The sequence below is a fragment of the Acanthopagrus latus genome, chromosome 13 (assembly GCF_904848185.1).
Source record: "Acanthopagrus latus isolate v.2019 chromosome 13, fAcaLat1.1, whole genome shotgun sequence".
Taxonomy (NCBI): Eukaryota; Metazoa; Chordata; class Actinopteri; order Spariformes; family Sparidae; genus Acanthopagrus; species Acanthopagrus latus.
Window position 1 is genome coordinate 3,303,611 of NC_051051.1, and position 15,665 is coordinate 3,319,275.

General features: G+C 45.7%; 1 protein-coding gene across 5 annotated transcripts in view; it reads left to right on the plus strand.

Moving 5' to 3' along the window:
• Nucleotides 1-15,665, plus strand: part of caln2 (calneuron 2) — a 33,145-nt gene that overhangs the window by 3,556 nt on the left and 13,924 nt on the right. For 3 of the 5 annotated variants that reach the window (XM_037118425.1, XM_037118426.1, XM_037118424.1), the window contains exons 2-4: nt 4,834-4,958; nt 10,491-10,634; nt 13,023-13,135. In XM_037118425.1, coding sequence (XP_036974320.1) covers nt 4,841-4,958; nt 10,491-10,634; nt 13,023-13,135 — 375 coding nt within the window. In that variant the 5' untranslated portion in view covers nt 4,834-4,840. Of the gene's footprint in view, nt 1-3,352; nt 3,409-4,833; nt 4,959-10,490; nt 10,635-13,022; nt 13,136-13,239; nt 13,547-15,665 lie in introns of those variants that run through there. The other 2 variants (XM_037118427.1, XM_037118423.1) reach the window with 2 other exon arrangements.

Here is a 15,665-nt window from a genome sequence, read left to right on the forward strand (position 1 = left end):
ACAACAGAATGATGTCTGTGTCTATTTTAAAATCTCTTTTCCAGCTGTTCGTACGGTGCGAGCGCGCGCGTCGGTGCGCGCTGCGTGGGTTTGATCGGTGTGATTGGGTGATTATAGGTCCATCACACGCGCGCTATAAGTGTAATTACAGTATGATTGTCTGAACACGCAGACGGACGCGGAGCAGTCCATCACACAGACACATGACGCTCACTCAGCTGTGGCGGCTCACATATTGCTGCTGATAAACGGGCTGCGGTCTGGAGCCCAGTTGTACTCGGTCTCACTGCCAGATGCTCTCAAACTCCACAGTCATGAAGCATGATGGCCAAATCTGTCACCTGCCTCGCACACATTCATCATCTGAAACCCCGGAGGAGACCCGCCTGTGGATGGGAGCGGATGGAGGACGTGCGTGGCGTTGGGCGGTGTGGGTGCGAGCATTTTTGGCGGGTAGCGCGCATGTTTTTTTTTTTTTTCTCTACTTCTTCTTTTTTATTCTCAGAACCCCCCCCCCCCCCCCACTCACGGCTCAGTGAGGGTGGCAGACCATAGTCTTACACCAGCGGACAGGAGATGAAGGGCTGGATGACCCAGACTGACCTCCAGCTGGAACGAGATGGGCAGCTCATCCAGCGCCTCTGCTGAGGAAACACTGTGAGAGTTGAGCTCTGAGAGGCTGCTGCTGTGTGGAGGCTGCCCAAGGTGACTTCTGTGTGACATTGAGCAGGGAGGGAAGCAAGTTGAATTCCATGAAGCATTTCTTATGATTGGTTTAGCTGCAAATCTAATAAGGAGGCCATTTTATTGTGCTCTGCCTGTTGAGGCAACACATGCTCCTGTTTGATGCTACAGTTGTTCCTCCTGTCCTGTGTGTGTGTGTGTGTGTGTGTGTGTGTGTGTGTGTGTGTGTGTGTCTGTGGTCCATCTGACAAATGGCAGAGTTGCAGTTTTACCTTCATCCAGCACTCAGCTGATCAACTGCACCCTCATTATTTTTGGCAGGCGGCAGCAGCAGAAGTCTCATCTCCCAAAACTGGAGTAGACACGACGAGCTAACTGACGTTTCGGTGGCTTGATGTAAAAAAAAAAAGAGAATAATTTTGTTGAATGTCTTTCATGAGGTCCAGCTCACAGATCTCTCTCGCGGATCAGAGAGTCCCTGGATGAAGTTAAATCACACGGTTTTGCATGTTTTGATGCCTAATTGGTGGCTGCGCTACTAACAGCCTGGTTCCTTTGATCGAGGCTTGATTCTGTTGTCTTGTCAGGGCTGCCTGCCTGTGATGGGATACTGTTGTGAGGGGGGGGAGGAAAAAAATACTGTAGTGACCCGTCAGCTCTGTTCTGCCACTCTGCTAATGCATCTCTCTCCACGGGGAGCGAGGGAGGTGTGGAAAAAACACGATTCCCCCTTTTTCTCCACATTCTCAGCTTTCGGTTTCAATCTGGGTTGATCCTCTCTCTTCATCTCAGCCTCTTCACTCCCGTCTGAGCTTAAGTTCGCTCTGATCACCACGCCGAAGCCTCGAAACTGAGCCTCCCTGGGGCGCAGGTGACCCCACAGTTCAAACGCCGTCAGTCAGCCTGCTTTCATTCACCTCTTTCATCCTCTTCCCCCCCGTCTGTCTCTCTCTCTCTCTCCCTGTCTCACCCGTCTGACTGTCTGTCTTCCTGCTCTCTCCTGCCAGGCGGTGAGACTTATCAGATGAAGGGTTTTTCTGCTGTAGCTTGTCCTTGTCAGCTCTCATGTCCATCTCTGTGACAACAGTCTATGTTTTCATGAGTAGAAAAAAAAAAAATTCAAAAAATATGTGGGAGAGAAACGGGGGAGCGATGGGGAGACGGAGAGAGAAAGGATCAGCCGTGAGTGAGTGAGTGGGAGTTTCTGTCAGGGGAACAATTGTGAGAGCAGATGGACTGTTAAAATACATTCTCGTATTAAGTTCTTATCATATGTCTTATTAATTTGTCCACCGTTTAAATATTTGCTGGGTTCTGTTTAATCTGAAGATTCTCATTTATTTAACATCCTTTAAATGTTCATGATCTCTGCACCATGACTCGTTTATATTTAGTTGTTCTTCTAGTCAAACATCTCCACCTGAAGGGGAGAAAGTAACGCAACATGTTTCCTTCATCTACATCCCCGCAGGAATTTGAACATGGCCCACGGAGTCATTAATTTTGCAGAGGTGTGCTTAAACTTAAACCTTTTATGCACAAATACACATGTAAAAATCTGCTGTGTCTGCACATACAAGCCAACATGCATCTAAAGCACAGCAACAAGCAGCATGCACATATTCCCACCGTGTTTACTGCAAAGTACGTGGTTTGTTCTGGTGGACCTGAAGGCCTCGTCACTCACTTCTCTGGTTTTGTATCATTACCTCATTAGTATTGTAAATATTAAAATTCTGAGTTGGAATTTATTCTCCAAAACTACATAGTGCCCCTTTAAACTAAAAGGTAGAGTCAGGATGTGTCTGAGCTGTTTGTAAACGCACCACAAGGTTGGTTGATTGTTGAGTGTCAGTCTTTAAATATCGATATCTTGGGTTGGTAAAGTGTCCCGAGCAGTAAAGTGAACTGCAGGACACTCTGACTGACTGTTTCTGTCTTGTTATGTCTATTTTTTTCATCTGTCTGTGTCTGCATTGATGGGTTGAAAAGGGAGTGAGTGTGTGTGTGTGTGTGTGTGTGTACTGGACCAAGTAGACTGTAGCTTCAACCGGTGGTGCGTATTATTATTATTATTATTATTATTATTATTATTATAGGACATTCTGTCCTGGGCTCTCTCAGAATGGTTGGTACATGTTGGACGATGATCCAACAATGATGACCAGTAATTGAAACCTATGATTGCAGGACAGATCTTGGTTGAGTATAGTAGTTAAAGGAGCAGTTTACCAAAAAAGAGGAAAAAAATTATCTACTCACCTCCATGTATAAATGGAAAGTTGGGGGAAGATTTTATAGTCCACAAAACTTTTCTGGAGGTTCACGGTAAAACAGCTCTGGGATCTCACAGACAAGCTGTGCGGAGCATTTTGGGGTTTTCTGGATTCACAAGGGAAATTTATATTATCTGCTTATTATATAATATGCAGCCAAATTGCTTTAATTGACATAACAAGCATAGAATCGTCACACGCCGACACAGTAGGTGGCAACACGCTCCTCTAGAGCTGCTCTGCAATCATAGGAACTCCAAAAAAAAAATAAATAAATAAAAATACAAAAATGTGACATTTGTGGTTATCTTATCTTTTGGCAAAGAATTATATGTCAGGCATTATTTGTTGTGGACTGCGAGCTGGGCATGAACTGTTCCTTTAATGTGCAGGTGGGTCAAGAGTAAAACCAGCAGCAGATGGACCAAATCTCCTCGGAGCTCACAGAGTTTGTGCACATACACACACCTTTCTACACACACACCTTTCTACACACACACACACACACACACACACACACACACACACACACACACACACACACACACACACACACACACACACACACACACAGCCATCTCCACACCTACTGTCCTCTACAGATCAGCGGAGCAGACTCACACTGATCCCAAGGCTCTTAACCTTTTACACTGTCTTTGTCTTTACGCTCAGTCTGCGTCCTCTCCCTCCCTCGGCTCTGATTCCAAGACACACACAGGATTTATGTCTCAAATAACAGAGAGAGGAGAGGTGAGGAGAGGAGAGGAGGAGAGGAGAGGAGAGGAGAGGAGGAGAGGAGGAGAGGAGAGAACAGGAGAGGAGAGGAGGAGAGGAGAGGAGGAGAGGAGGAGAGGAGAGGAGGAGAGGAGAGGAGGAGAGGAGAGGAGAGGAGAGGAGAGGAGGAGAGAACAGGAGAGGAGAGGAGGAGAGGAGGAGAGGAGAGGAGGAGAGGAGAGGAGAGGAGAGAACAGGAGAGGAGAGGAGAGGAGAGGAGAGGAGGAGAGGAGAGGAGAGGAGTTTATGCTTTGACCAAGTTGCCTGTGACAGAGACATCCTCTCTTCCATCTCCATCTCTGCTGTCTGGCAGCGGCGCGCTCATGAAATCCTCTCGGGATCTCTATCTCTTCTCTTCTCGCTCCCTCCCTGTCTCTCTTTCTTTCTTTCCCTCCCTCACTTCGGCTCGGCTCACTTCAGCCTCTACTATTGGCAGGAATATTACATGAAGGATATTGCCAAAGTGTCACAACATTAGACAGGGAGAGCCCTCGGAGGTGGCGTCTCTCATGAATCAAATCAGAGAATCGTCTCATGATCAGACGACAGCAACGGGGTCGCGGCAGATTGATGCCCTGTCGAGCCCTGAAGTCTCTTGGTGAGGTGTTGGGGAGTGTCTGGCAGGACAGGCAGTCAGGAGATGTGACGGCAGGGTTAGAAGAAACGATAACCAGTGACAGGACTTTAGTGCGTTCCCTCTGTGGACTATAAGGAGGCTGAACAAAGAGTGAGCAGGAGAGAAAGGCGCTGAGAGAATGATCGCTAGATAATACCGAGTTCCTGACGGTATTTATCAGAACAATAAGAGTGGAATGGTTTTTTTTTCCCCCTTCTCCATTGAATTATAATGTGATTACATAATTTGTCACTGTGATTGTACCACGAGGAGACAGCGGTTTGGAAGGAACAATGTTCCCTCCACAGGAGACCATGTTTCTAAAAAGAGCTCCTGACCACGCTGGTCGCCGGGGTTTGAATATACATGCACACACACACACACACACACACACACACACACACACACACACACACACACACACACACACACACACACACACACACATGCAATGTTTATTCAGACTGTGTGTGTGCTCTGCAGGGAGAAGATGCCATTCCACCATGTGCGGGCGGGCCTGCTCTATCCAGACAACTACCTGAGCAGCTCCCTGACGGAGGGCAGCGAATCCTTCCAGCTGACCAGCATCTCCACAGAGGAGCTGGGAGGTGAGTGTACCGAGAGAGGGAGAGAGAGAGAGAGAGGGTGGATGGGAGGTGGTGGTGAGGGTGCAGAGTAAAGTGTGAGGTACGAGCAATTAATGTTTCACTACGGGAACAATGCAGTTACAACGCTTCAATTCTCCCAGGGAGAGGTTTTTCCATTTAGCCATTTGTCGGCGCTCGGCGAGATGCATCGGTTTCCAATTATGGAGCTTAGGAAATAAAATCAGTCACAGGACTCAGAGTGACGTGACAGAAATAAAATATATGCGACCAGGCCTTAATTAGGACACGGATGTATTGATATCAGCCTCCTAATCCAAGTTTACAATCAGTCTAGTGCAGAAGCGATGGCCCCTGCACTCTGCTTTAAAGTAAAACTGCACTCTCCAGGTCTTTTTGTAGCAAAATGTTAAAGATGACCGCTTCAAAAAGGACTCATATTAGCATTTTCTGACGTAAAACTCCTTCGATTACAACAATGGTGATATTTGTTGGCTCAGTTACACGAACACTGTTCTCTCTGAAGTCATTCCTGAGATCTGGGATTGTGGCAACGAGCACAAACACTGGGATTCTTTGAACTGGCTCTCAGACACGTTGTAAACAAAGTTGTTTACCACCGACAGCTTGAGTTTACTATCTGCCGCCGCTTTCTCCTCCTAGTTAATTTGACCGCTGCGATATACGGACAGAATGCCTGGATTAAAGTCGACCTACGGTACACACTTGCAGTTTGAGCGTAATTAGCATCAGTACAGGCGCACTCATATTTTAGTATTAACATCCATATAAAGTGGCGTCTGCTTGTTCTTAATTTGTACAACACTGATCAAAAGAAAGTTGGGAGACCGATTAAAACATAAATAAAACAGCACAAATACAACTTACCTCATCAGCTTCAGTGAGTTTTGTAAATATGTGTTTCACTTTAATGAATCAGATGCCACGTTTTAACACATTTCAATCAAGTTGTGACAGAGGCAACAAAATGTATGATTGAAAAACACCTGTTTGAATCGTCCCTCAGGTGAGCAGGTTCACTGATAACAGCTGATAGTATCATGATCGGGTATGAAGAAGCGTCCTTGGTCGTTAACAGGCAGCGGCTGGGCTGAGCAGCATCAGAAGCACCTCCTGTTTGAGGATTTGGTGAGGAGAGACGCGTGCAGAGAAATCTTGCTAATTATGTTGCTGATCAAATCAAACGTGCACCAAAATGACACCGAGGATCAAGGATGCCGTCGTTCTCTCAGGCCGATTTAAAAAAAGTATATGATGTTAGAATTGGTCTCCAAATGTGTCATCGATCATACAACCCCAATTCCAAAAAGTTGCAGTGTTTCCCACACATTTATTTTACTTAGGCGGCTCACCCAGGTATATCGCCATTGGTCCAAGTAAAATATATGTGTGGGAAACACAGCAGATTTTTTTTTTTGTTGTTGTTGTAGCTGTGGTTTTATGATCGTCTGATTGTGCTTTTCCCCGCTGTTAAATATATTTAAAGTGAGGAAAAATGTATCATAACAAATAATCAGAGCAAAAAAACACACTGAGAAGTAACAATCTGCAGTCTCTCTCTGTTGACACAGAGGAGTTTCTTCTTTCAGGCTGGCAACATGCGTACGGATCCGACTGTTTGTCATCACGTTGAGGTCCTGATGTGAGGCGACTCTTTGACGTAACCTCACAAAGACTCACAGTGACGGCAGTGAGTGTGTATATTTCTGCTTTGGTGGAGAAGAAGCAGCTGCAGTAATCCTCTCACCGAGCGAGGACGGAGAGCGTGAGAGTGTGTTTCTGACTGAAGCTGTTTGTTTGTGTTTATACATGTGGCCCATTGTAGTTTTGCTCCGATGAGCTTTGGTATGAAGTACTTTGTCTCATAAATCTTTTAATCCAGTGTCCCTCGTGCACAACTCGACTCAGCCCAGTTCACTGAAACAGTTGCTGAAGCTGGCGCGGCGACTGAAACGTGTCGCCATGATTAGTCCCGTTAGCCTCCGACTGTGCTTTTGTTTGTCAAGGGCAGTGGGAAGGGTAAGGTAGTCTGGACCTATGTAGGGCCATTATATAAATTGAATCTGGACTCTTAGACTCCAGACATTCTGATGAAGCATTATCTCGGCCCTGTCAGCCGCAGATCCAACGCGACCAATGGGATTGTTTGATGTGGACAAAATATCCGTGGTGTTTGCCGCCAGCATTCGAAAACTCCTAATCCCACTTCAGAGAGACGCTGAAGGTTCTTCTCGGATCATCTGTTAGCGCAGATAGAAGGCTAGTTAATCACCCCCCTGTGTTGGAATCGCCGCTATCCTTTTCTCCGCTTTTGAGGCATTTCATCAATCACAGCGAGAACATGTACAGTCCTGGGGGGTTGAGTCTCACAATACACCGCCACGCACAGGCAGCTGCACACTCACACACCAACACACACACACACACACACACACACGTTGCACTGTAATACATCACGGAGCAGCTCATTCGTACCCTATTGAAAACGCACTCCTCACTGTTGAGCTGCATACAAATACATCTCACTTTTGTTTTGGGAGGCCGAACACTTGCCCGCATTTCCAATCTGCCCCCCGCCGCCTCTGACTCTCATTTTATATAGTGAGCGAGGGAAAAGGGGGAGGTAGTGGCACGGTGCTCGACTCTGGTTATCAGCCGCGGGGGATATTTACAGGCTCAGGGCTGGAGGCCGCGACTGAACTTCGTCTCTCACGCAACTGACGAAGCAAAGACAGACATAGGAGGCAGATCTGAGACGGACTTATTACACAGAGGAGAGGAAGGAGCAGCATGTCAGGACGAGAATATTAATGACAAGCAGCCTGAGAAAGACACAGAGAGAGATGAACTTCATGTAAAATTCATCGTTTAAGTTCGCAAAAGGATTAGTCTTGGGAAAATTGTGATTTAAATTCCGCCGTGCAGCGAGCTATTACTCTTCTCGATTGGGTTTCGCCTGTAAAGATTTGCACAAACGCCGAATGCCAGTTGATATGACACCCTCTCCCACCCCTGGAGTGTGCAGATCCACAGAAGTACAGAGAGAGGTGGGATAAAGACTCACAAAGTCTTTCCTGTCCCTGCTGTCTTTATCAAGTCGATAAATTCGACCACTTCCATCCCGCTCCAAAGCTCCGCCTGCCCCCTTTCCCACCCCCGCTCAGACAGTGCCAACTGATTGACAAGTAATTAGCCAGAGATTGACCAGGGTGTTTCGTAAGAAGGTCCTCAGTGACTTGAGTAATTGTGCTGCATGAACGCATAGATGCCTCATGAGCAGCGTGCGCGTTTACAATTTCAAGTCAGAAGGAAGCCTTTCATGTGGGAGGAGAGAGTCGGAAACGCTCTTGGCAATGCTGATGGTGATTGTGCTGTGTGGAGGGATTGGTACAGTCCCCCGGAGGTTTGGAAAATACAATAAGTATGTAAAGATGCAGGAGAGACAAGGAAAGAGGGAGGGAGAGGACGAGGGGGAGGGAGAGGACGGGAGATCACCCTCACCTTGATTTGCCTGAGAGAAAGGCTGCAGCACTCTCCGTTAATGGGAAAGCCTGTTATCAGCGCCGGGGAAGCACCTTTCAGCACCAACTACCTGCTCAGATCTGTTAATCATTAATTTTGTCTCACGGAAAAGCTCCTCTCACTCACACCATCTGATGGCTCACTGGTACATTTTGAGATGCTGTGAGGCCGACGACACAACCATGCAACTCGTTTTTTAAATTTTTTTTAATATAAGGTTGTGGGTCACCGTGCTCCAAAATAAACACGTGTCGTGAATTTCTGATCCGCTGCCCCAAACCGTCAAGACAACACTGTGATGCTGAGAAATGTGTCTCTGAGAGACGACGCACCAGGAGAAACATGTGCAGTGACGCCTCGGCACACTGAACAAACAAACTGACTGAATAAACAAACTGACATTTAAGGACAACACAATTTCATACCGTTTTACTTTGTTTATATGTGGCGGACCCCGTCACCTTTCCAGCTTCAAACAGTGTCCTGGGGACCTGATATTCCTCTGAGAACAGCTTGTTTATTCAGTTATGTGGCAAGTTTCTCCTCACTCGTATCGAGGGTCTGAGGATGTCGGTCACGATACAGATTGTAAAGCTCACTGAGACAGTGTGATTGTGATTTTGGGGCTATATGAATTAAAATGATTTGATTAGATTTGAGTGTCCTTAACTAGAATCACGCTGGAAAGAGGGTGTGAATTATCGTGTCCACCCTGGTGTTGTGTTTCCATCACATCCGATCAACATCCGCGACTACAGCAGAGTCACGCTCCTTGTTAATTAATGTCAGTTTTACACTTTTCTATTGAAGACGAAGCCCAGATGTGAGGGTCTTTTGTCCAGTGTGAAAGAGGCATTTGTCTAACATTAATGTCTCCTTGGAAATATCTGAAACTTCAGCTGCAAAATACTATATTCACCGGCTAGTTAGTAACTGTGTCTGTGTCTGAGCCGGTTTAGTGTGCAGACAGACTGACACTGAGAGAAACAGCAAAGTCAGGCGACATTTCTCTGTGAGATTGTCGCTACAGTTGCCCTCTTCAACGTACAAGTATTCATTCAATCTATCGTTGATTAGGAAGTATTGATTTTAACCACCCGCTAAGAGAATGATTGTGTTAATGATTAGCGAAAGAATCCAATGCTGAGTAAAGGTAAGAGACGGCATGCAAACACAGCTGATGATGTAACCACCCGCCCCGACCTCCTCCCAGAGTGGTTTTTGTGGCGCTGTGACAACATCACGCTATTTTTGCCTTTGCTCCTGAGAGACAACAGTCATTATTCACACAATCTGTAGAGTAACAGGCAGCGCAGACATGGGAACCGTAACCGACATCACGCAGCACGGCAGAGATCAAACACTCAGAATGTGAAAGAGACGATTTGACAATAAAATGACACGAACAGAAGTCAGAATTATTGCACTTGTACAGTGAAAATCAAAAGAAGTGCTCTGATGACGTGACGGATGAGAGTCAGTCACAGAGTCTCAAATATGGATGAATAAAAAGAAATGAAGAGAACAAGGAAACCTCTTTAACACACACACACACACACACACACACACACACAGGACAGACAAGAGACAATCAGGCAATCAATGAACTCCCAGCTGTTGGTAATAAAGAAGAAAGGTGAACGGACAGTTTCATCTGCTGCGATGAGTCTCTGAACTTTAAGACACAGACAAAACAAGGACAGGAAAATAAATGACAAAGCAGAGCAGAGGTGAAGGACTCATTCACATCTCACATCACACTGTCAGCCTCGTCTCAGACTGAAGAGAAAACCACAAATCAGCACCGACAAGATGGAAAACTCACACGTTTAACTTCATTTAGAAAGAAAATGGAACCATCACAATGTCAAGAAAACACCGTTTATCTAAACCTGTAATTATACGTATATATTCAAAAGACTGAAATGATCTTTGACAGTGAAGACAGACAGTAATGTTCGGTGATATGTTGTGTGTGTTTTTGCCGTGCAGAAATCCGCGAGGCGTTCCGTGTTTTGGATCGAGATGGGAATGGTTTCATCTCCAAACAGGAGCTGGGCATGGCCATGCGCTCCCTGGGTTACATGCCCAGCGAGGTGGAGCTGGCCATCATCATGCAGAGACTGGACATGGATGGTGAGGCACTACAGAAGGACACACACTTGGGTGCATGCACAGAGCGAACCCCACACACACACAAAACACAGAGTGAACCTCCTCATAAGTCTGTGGCTGTTTATACTGTAATGCATGTGTTCAGTGTTTGTATACATGATGTGTAGACGCTTGAAGGAGAACACCAACGACAGGTGAACCTGACAAACATGTTGTTATCGTTGTGAAACTGTCGCGTCGTCTGGTTCAGTCTGAGAAATTATAATTTCCTATGACCATGAAAACGAGACTCCAACCAGAAAGAAAGAATTTAAAGAACAAACTTGACACACGAACGCTGTGTGAGGCAGAATCAGAATGATTTCAAGTTTTATTCACCGTGAATTAAAGGATTTGGGGAGAGAAGTTGTGTTTTCTTAATTTGCAGCAAATAGAATTCATATTATTTACGTTACGTTAGGTAGGACCTAAGTGTGCTGCATGATTTAAAATAAGCCAACGCTGACTCCTCACCTGACTTCCTCCTTTGCTGCAGTCATAATCACATCAGCCACTAGAGGTCCTCGCTGAATAAACATAAATATGGATCATAAAAACATGTTTGCACAGACAACCTGTGTGGCTGTTTTATGTGTTGAACTTTACTGAGATGTAAGTGAAACACTGTTAACTGACGCCCAAAACACAGGACTTAACGCCTCTTTCAGTTGCCGGAGCAAAAATGGGATCTTGAGTTGCAATGTCCTTCAAAGTGTTCCTGCAAAACTGTGTCTTAAACTGCCTGAAGAGCAGCAGGTGGTCAATTGTCAAAAACAAATTCCCCTGGAGACAATAAAGAAGGGACCCGTCTGCTCCTGCTCCCTTCACTCCAGCTCTGCTTGTAAATCCACAGACGATTGCAATTACTCCTAAGCAGCCGCTGCATCACAAACAAGCTAGTCAATCTTTCAGCTGGTTCTTATCTGCATGCTCTTGATTCCGCAGCTCGCGGTGAATATCAAAGGTCAAAGCTAAAAGCTTTTTTCGCTTTTGCCTCCGTGAGTAGTCGGACCATCTGAGCGCAGCGCCACCATTTGTTCTGAGGAGAGACGGCAACACTCTCAAAATCCTCTGACTCGTATCGTCTCGCTGCCGTCGCTAGAAAAAGCACTGCAAGCGGTCGCAGGCACAATTATTTTTAAGCATGTCAATTATTATCAGGTGTAAGACAACCTGCGGAGTCCTTTAGATGAGTAATTCTTTATTAAACCTCCCTCCTTCAGAAATCTCAATCCGCTGATCTCTCACATTATCTTCTTATCCAGGTTTTAGGCAAAGTAGTCTTAAAATATGAGATTATATTATGTTAATTTAAAGCCGCATTTTGGAGAAACTGCAGTCTGATTTCAGAGCAGAGAGCTGAAGCCCTTTAATACCAGTAATATACTGTATTACAAGGTAATGCCTGATTTTACGAGCCGGCAATTTCCTCTTCGTTTCTTTTCCTGCAAAACCCGGCGTAATTTGGCTCTAATCGTGTGGGAGTGGAAAGAGTTTCCTGCGACAAAAAAACATCTATTTAAAACTTAATTCTCCATACATGCTGTTTACAAATTTCACTTTATGGCATGTTCGTTTGTCCTGCTGTGCACACTGTCTAAGTCACACAGCAATTAATTAGAATTCATTCACTGCAAGAGTGCAAATTGCAGATTGTCTCTATTTACCCTGTAATTAACACCAAATTACACAGTTCTTCGCGGGCAACTTTCTTGGAAATTATTCAGGAATTGCAGACCCATAAAATGAAGAGTCATCCTGCTAACAGTACTTACACGGCCGCATGAGACTGCTGCGAACTGCTACTAATGCCTCTGATGCACTAACAGACATTAACATTAGATAATGATGAACACTGGCGGTACGATCAATATTGGCAATATATAGGATAATAAGCCTCTGCAAGTAACTCGGTTTGCAATACAAGCTGTAGTGAAGATGTTCACTGATTACTAATTCCACGGGACGCTGCCTGTTGATTGCTATCTGCAGCAGGAGAATACAGAATGCAAACGCTTACAAGTTGCGTCCTTTGAATATAAATTTGCAGAATGCTCCCTCGATTGTCGCCTCGACGCAAAAACGGTTTCGCTGGCGAAGGTGCGCGTGCCCTCCCGCAGGTGCGCCCACCTTATTCGAAAAGGTGAATTAGCGGTGATGATGCATGGGTGTTTGTCACGGCTGAGGGCACATCCATCTGTTGATCTGTCTCAGGGCGCCTTCCTTTGTTTCGCCAAGCAAATAAACTTCAGCATGAAATGCATTATTTAGCTCCACTCCACCAGCTTTCCCGTCAGTCTATCTGATTTTCTGCGTGTCTCCGTCTGTCTCCTCCTGTTCCTCCTCTGTGTTGGTGTGCGTTGCCCACAGGGGACGGCCAGGTGGACTTCGAGGAGTTCATGACGATACTTGGGCCCAAACTTCTGTCGTCCGACAACAGAGAAGGATTCCTGGGCAACACCATCGACAACATCTTCTGGCAGGTGAGAGACAAAGCGTGTTTCTCATCGCTCACAGTCCTCAGTTCCATTTATCAGCTCCATCCCTCACGCCTCCTCTCATTTACTCTGACTGTGTGTTTCTGCAGTCGTCCTTAAGCACAGGCCCAGATTCTGCAGGGACTCTACACACCTACTTAAGTGCCAAAATGCACACATGCACAAAAACCCACTCTCGGACCCCCCACATGTGTCTCCTGCTCCCTCACAAAAACAACTCTTTTTTCCTTTCGCCTTGAAGGGAAACGAGATCTGCTGAGAATTAAGTGTGTTTTCTCTTCACGGAGTAAATGTATGTATTTGGGTTCAGGTGCTTGTGTGTGTTTATCACTCGCAGTGTTGCAGAAGGTATTACCATAATAAAGATGCAGGGATGTGCCCCTGTATGTGGAAAAGTCTGAGCTTGAATGCTTTTAAGTGTCCAAACTGGGCTCAGCGGTGATTATTCTGCAGCTCATCTACATGCTTTTGAACGCCCTTCTTTTGTTTTGTTTTTTAAAAATTGCTCCGGACAGAAAATGTGCTGCTCTCAGAGTGTAGAGCGTTTGTATTTCTGCCTCTTAGGTAAGACATGCGACAATAATGAAAAGTGCAGCGATTTGAATGTGTGTGTGTGTGTGTGTGTGTGTGTGTGTGTGTGTGTGTGGGGTTGAGTGGAGGACGCTGGGTGACAGGAAGCTGTTCGCTGCCTTCCTCGAGTTGAACGAGAGGAGAAACATTTAGAGGGTGACTCACTGAAAATGAGGAGGTGTGTGTGTGTGTTTCAGGTTCTTTATCCTTGATTTCCCTTCAGAAAAATATCATTAAAAAAACGGCTATCTATGACATTCACGCAACGGGAAACAAACAAAATGAATGCAGAGACAGCTGATGTTTACGTCAAATCAATTCTTTATTATTCCTGCAAAATAAAACACCTTCTTTTTTTTTTTTTATAAATGAGACGCATTGCATCGGAGACAGAGGGATGGAGCGAGAGTGTGCCAGCCAGCAGGGCTGAGAGAGATGAGAGAATAGAGAGGGGAGCTGGACAATATGTGGGGATGGTGATGGGGAGGGTGGTGGTGGTGGTGGTGGTGGTGGTGGTGCGGGGGGATGCCCCACATAGAGATACAGGAATATAAAGGAAAACCACAAAGGAGGAGAGTGGGAGAAAAATGAAAGAAGAGGCACAAGACACCGTGATTCATGAAGGTCGCAGACGGTGTGCGTCTCAGGGGTGATTTAAAGTGTTCACCTCCCGCAAAAGCGAGACGAACCAAAAGAAAACAGGAAGAAGGGGATTGAAAAGAGAGAAGCAGGAGAGGAGAGGAGGGAGCAGAGAGCAAAAATATTATAGGAAGAGAGAGAGGAGGAGGAGGAGGAGGAGGAGGAAGGGGATGAAATGGTGGGAGGAAGTGTGTCTGAGGACTGTGAGAGCAGCGTTGTGTGTGTGTGTGTGTGTGTGTGTGTGTGTGTGTCTGTTTATATTTCACACAGACCTCAGAGGGAGACAGGAGGAGAGGGAGAGTCATTGTGTGGAGAAAAGAAAGATGGAAGAGAGGGAGGCACATCATGGTGGGCCTTAATGACTCAGTTCAGTGTGTTCAGATAATATCCCCGCACAGTGAGATGTATAATGATTGACTCCATCGGAGAGACTGGAGTTGGCAAGTTTTGTGCGTAATCACATTTTCGTCTGCGCGTGCATTTTGTGTGTGTGTGTGTGTGTGTTGAATACATTTCGCTCGTCCCTCTGATTGTTCCACGTCTTGTTTGATTCAGTGTACACTGTTGAAAACATTTCTGTTTTTCTGTTTATCTTGCTACTGGAGCGTGGCTCCGGGGGGGAAAAAAAAACCTCGGGGAGATTGAGATATCTGAAAAACTCCTGACTCAAGTTACAGCATTTCTGCTGACACTCAGTAAATTAAATTTTTGGAAAATGGGAGCGCCCACTCCTCCACTGCAAATTAAGCTACAGTGCCTAAAGATAAAGGAGCAACATTTTTTTTAAGCCAATATCTTAACAATGTTAAGAGTCTATAAAAAAACATGTTGCGAGCGAGAGCGGGAGAGAGGCCGCAGAATCAGCTGAAAAATGAAACGCATCCTCAAACCTCAACGACCGAATAGGATGTTTGTCGGCATCCTGCTGAAACTAAAATAGACACGTCCGTTTCAAAAGATATAACCGTCACTACCCACGAGCTTCCATGCATCGTGCAACACACATTTAATTCCCGTCCAATCTCCTCCCAGATGTTCTGTAGTAACTCTTTGTTTCTGTGTCCAGGTGAAGTAACATCCTACAGTTACGTCTCTAACTTCTGTTGCAAACGAACCTACGTTATCTAATTAATTTACGCTGCATCATGTGTGTTACTTATTGCCGACAGAGATCTCCTGTCCTTGTTTAACCCATCCATCACCTCTCCTTCCTACCCAGCGTTGTTACCCTTTGTTCTACTTCCTCCTTTGCAGCTGTAATAACTGCTACGACCACCAGAGGTCGCCGCTTAACAACAAACATAAA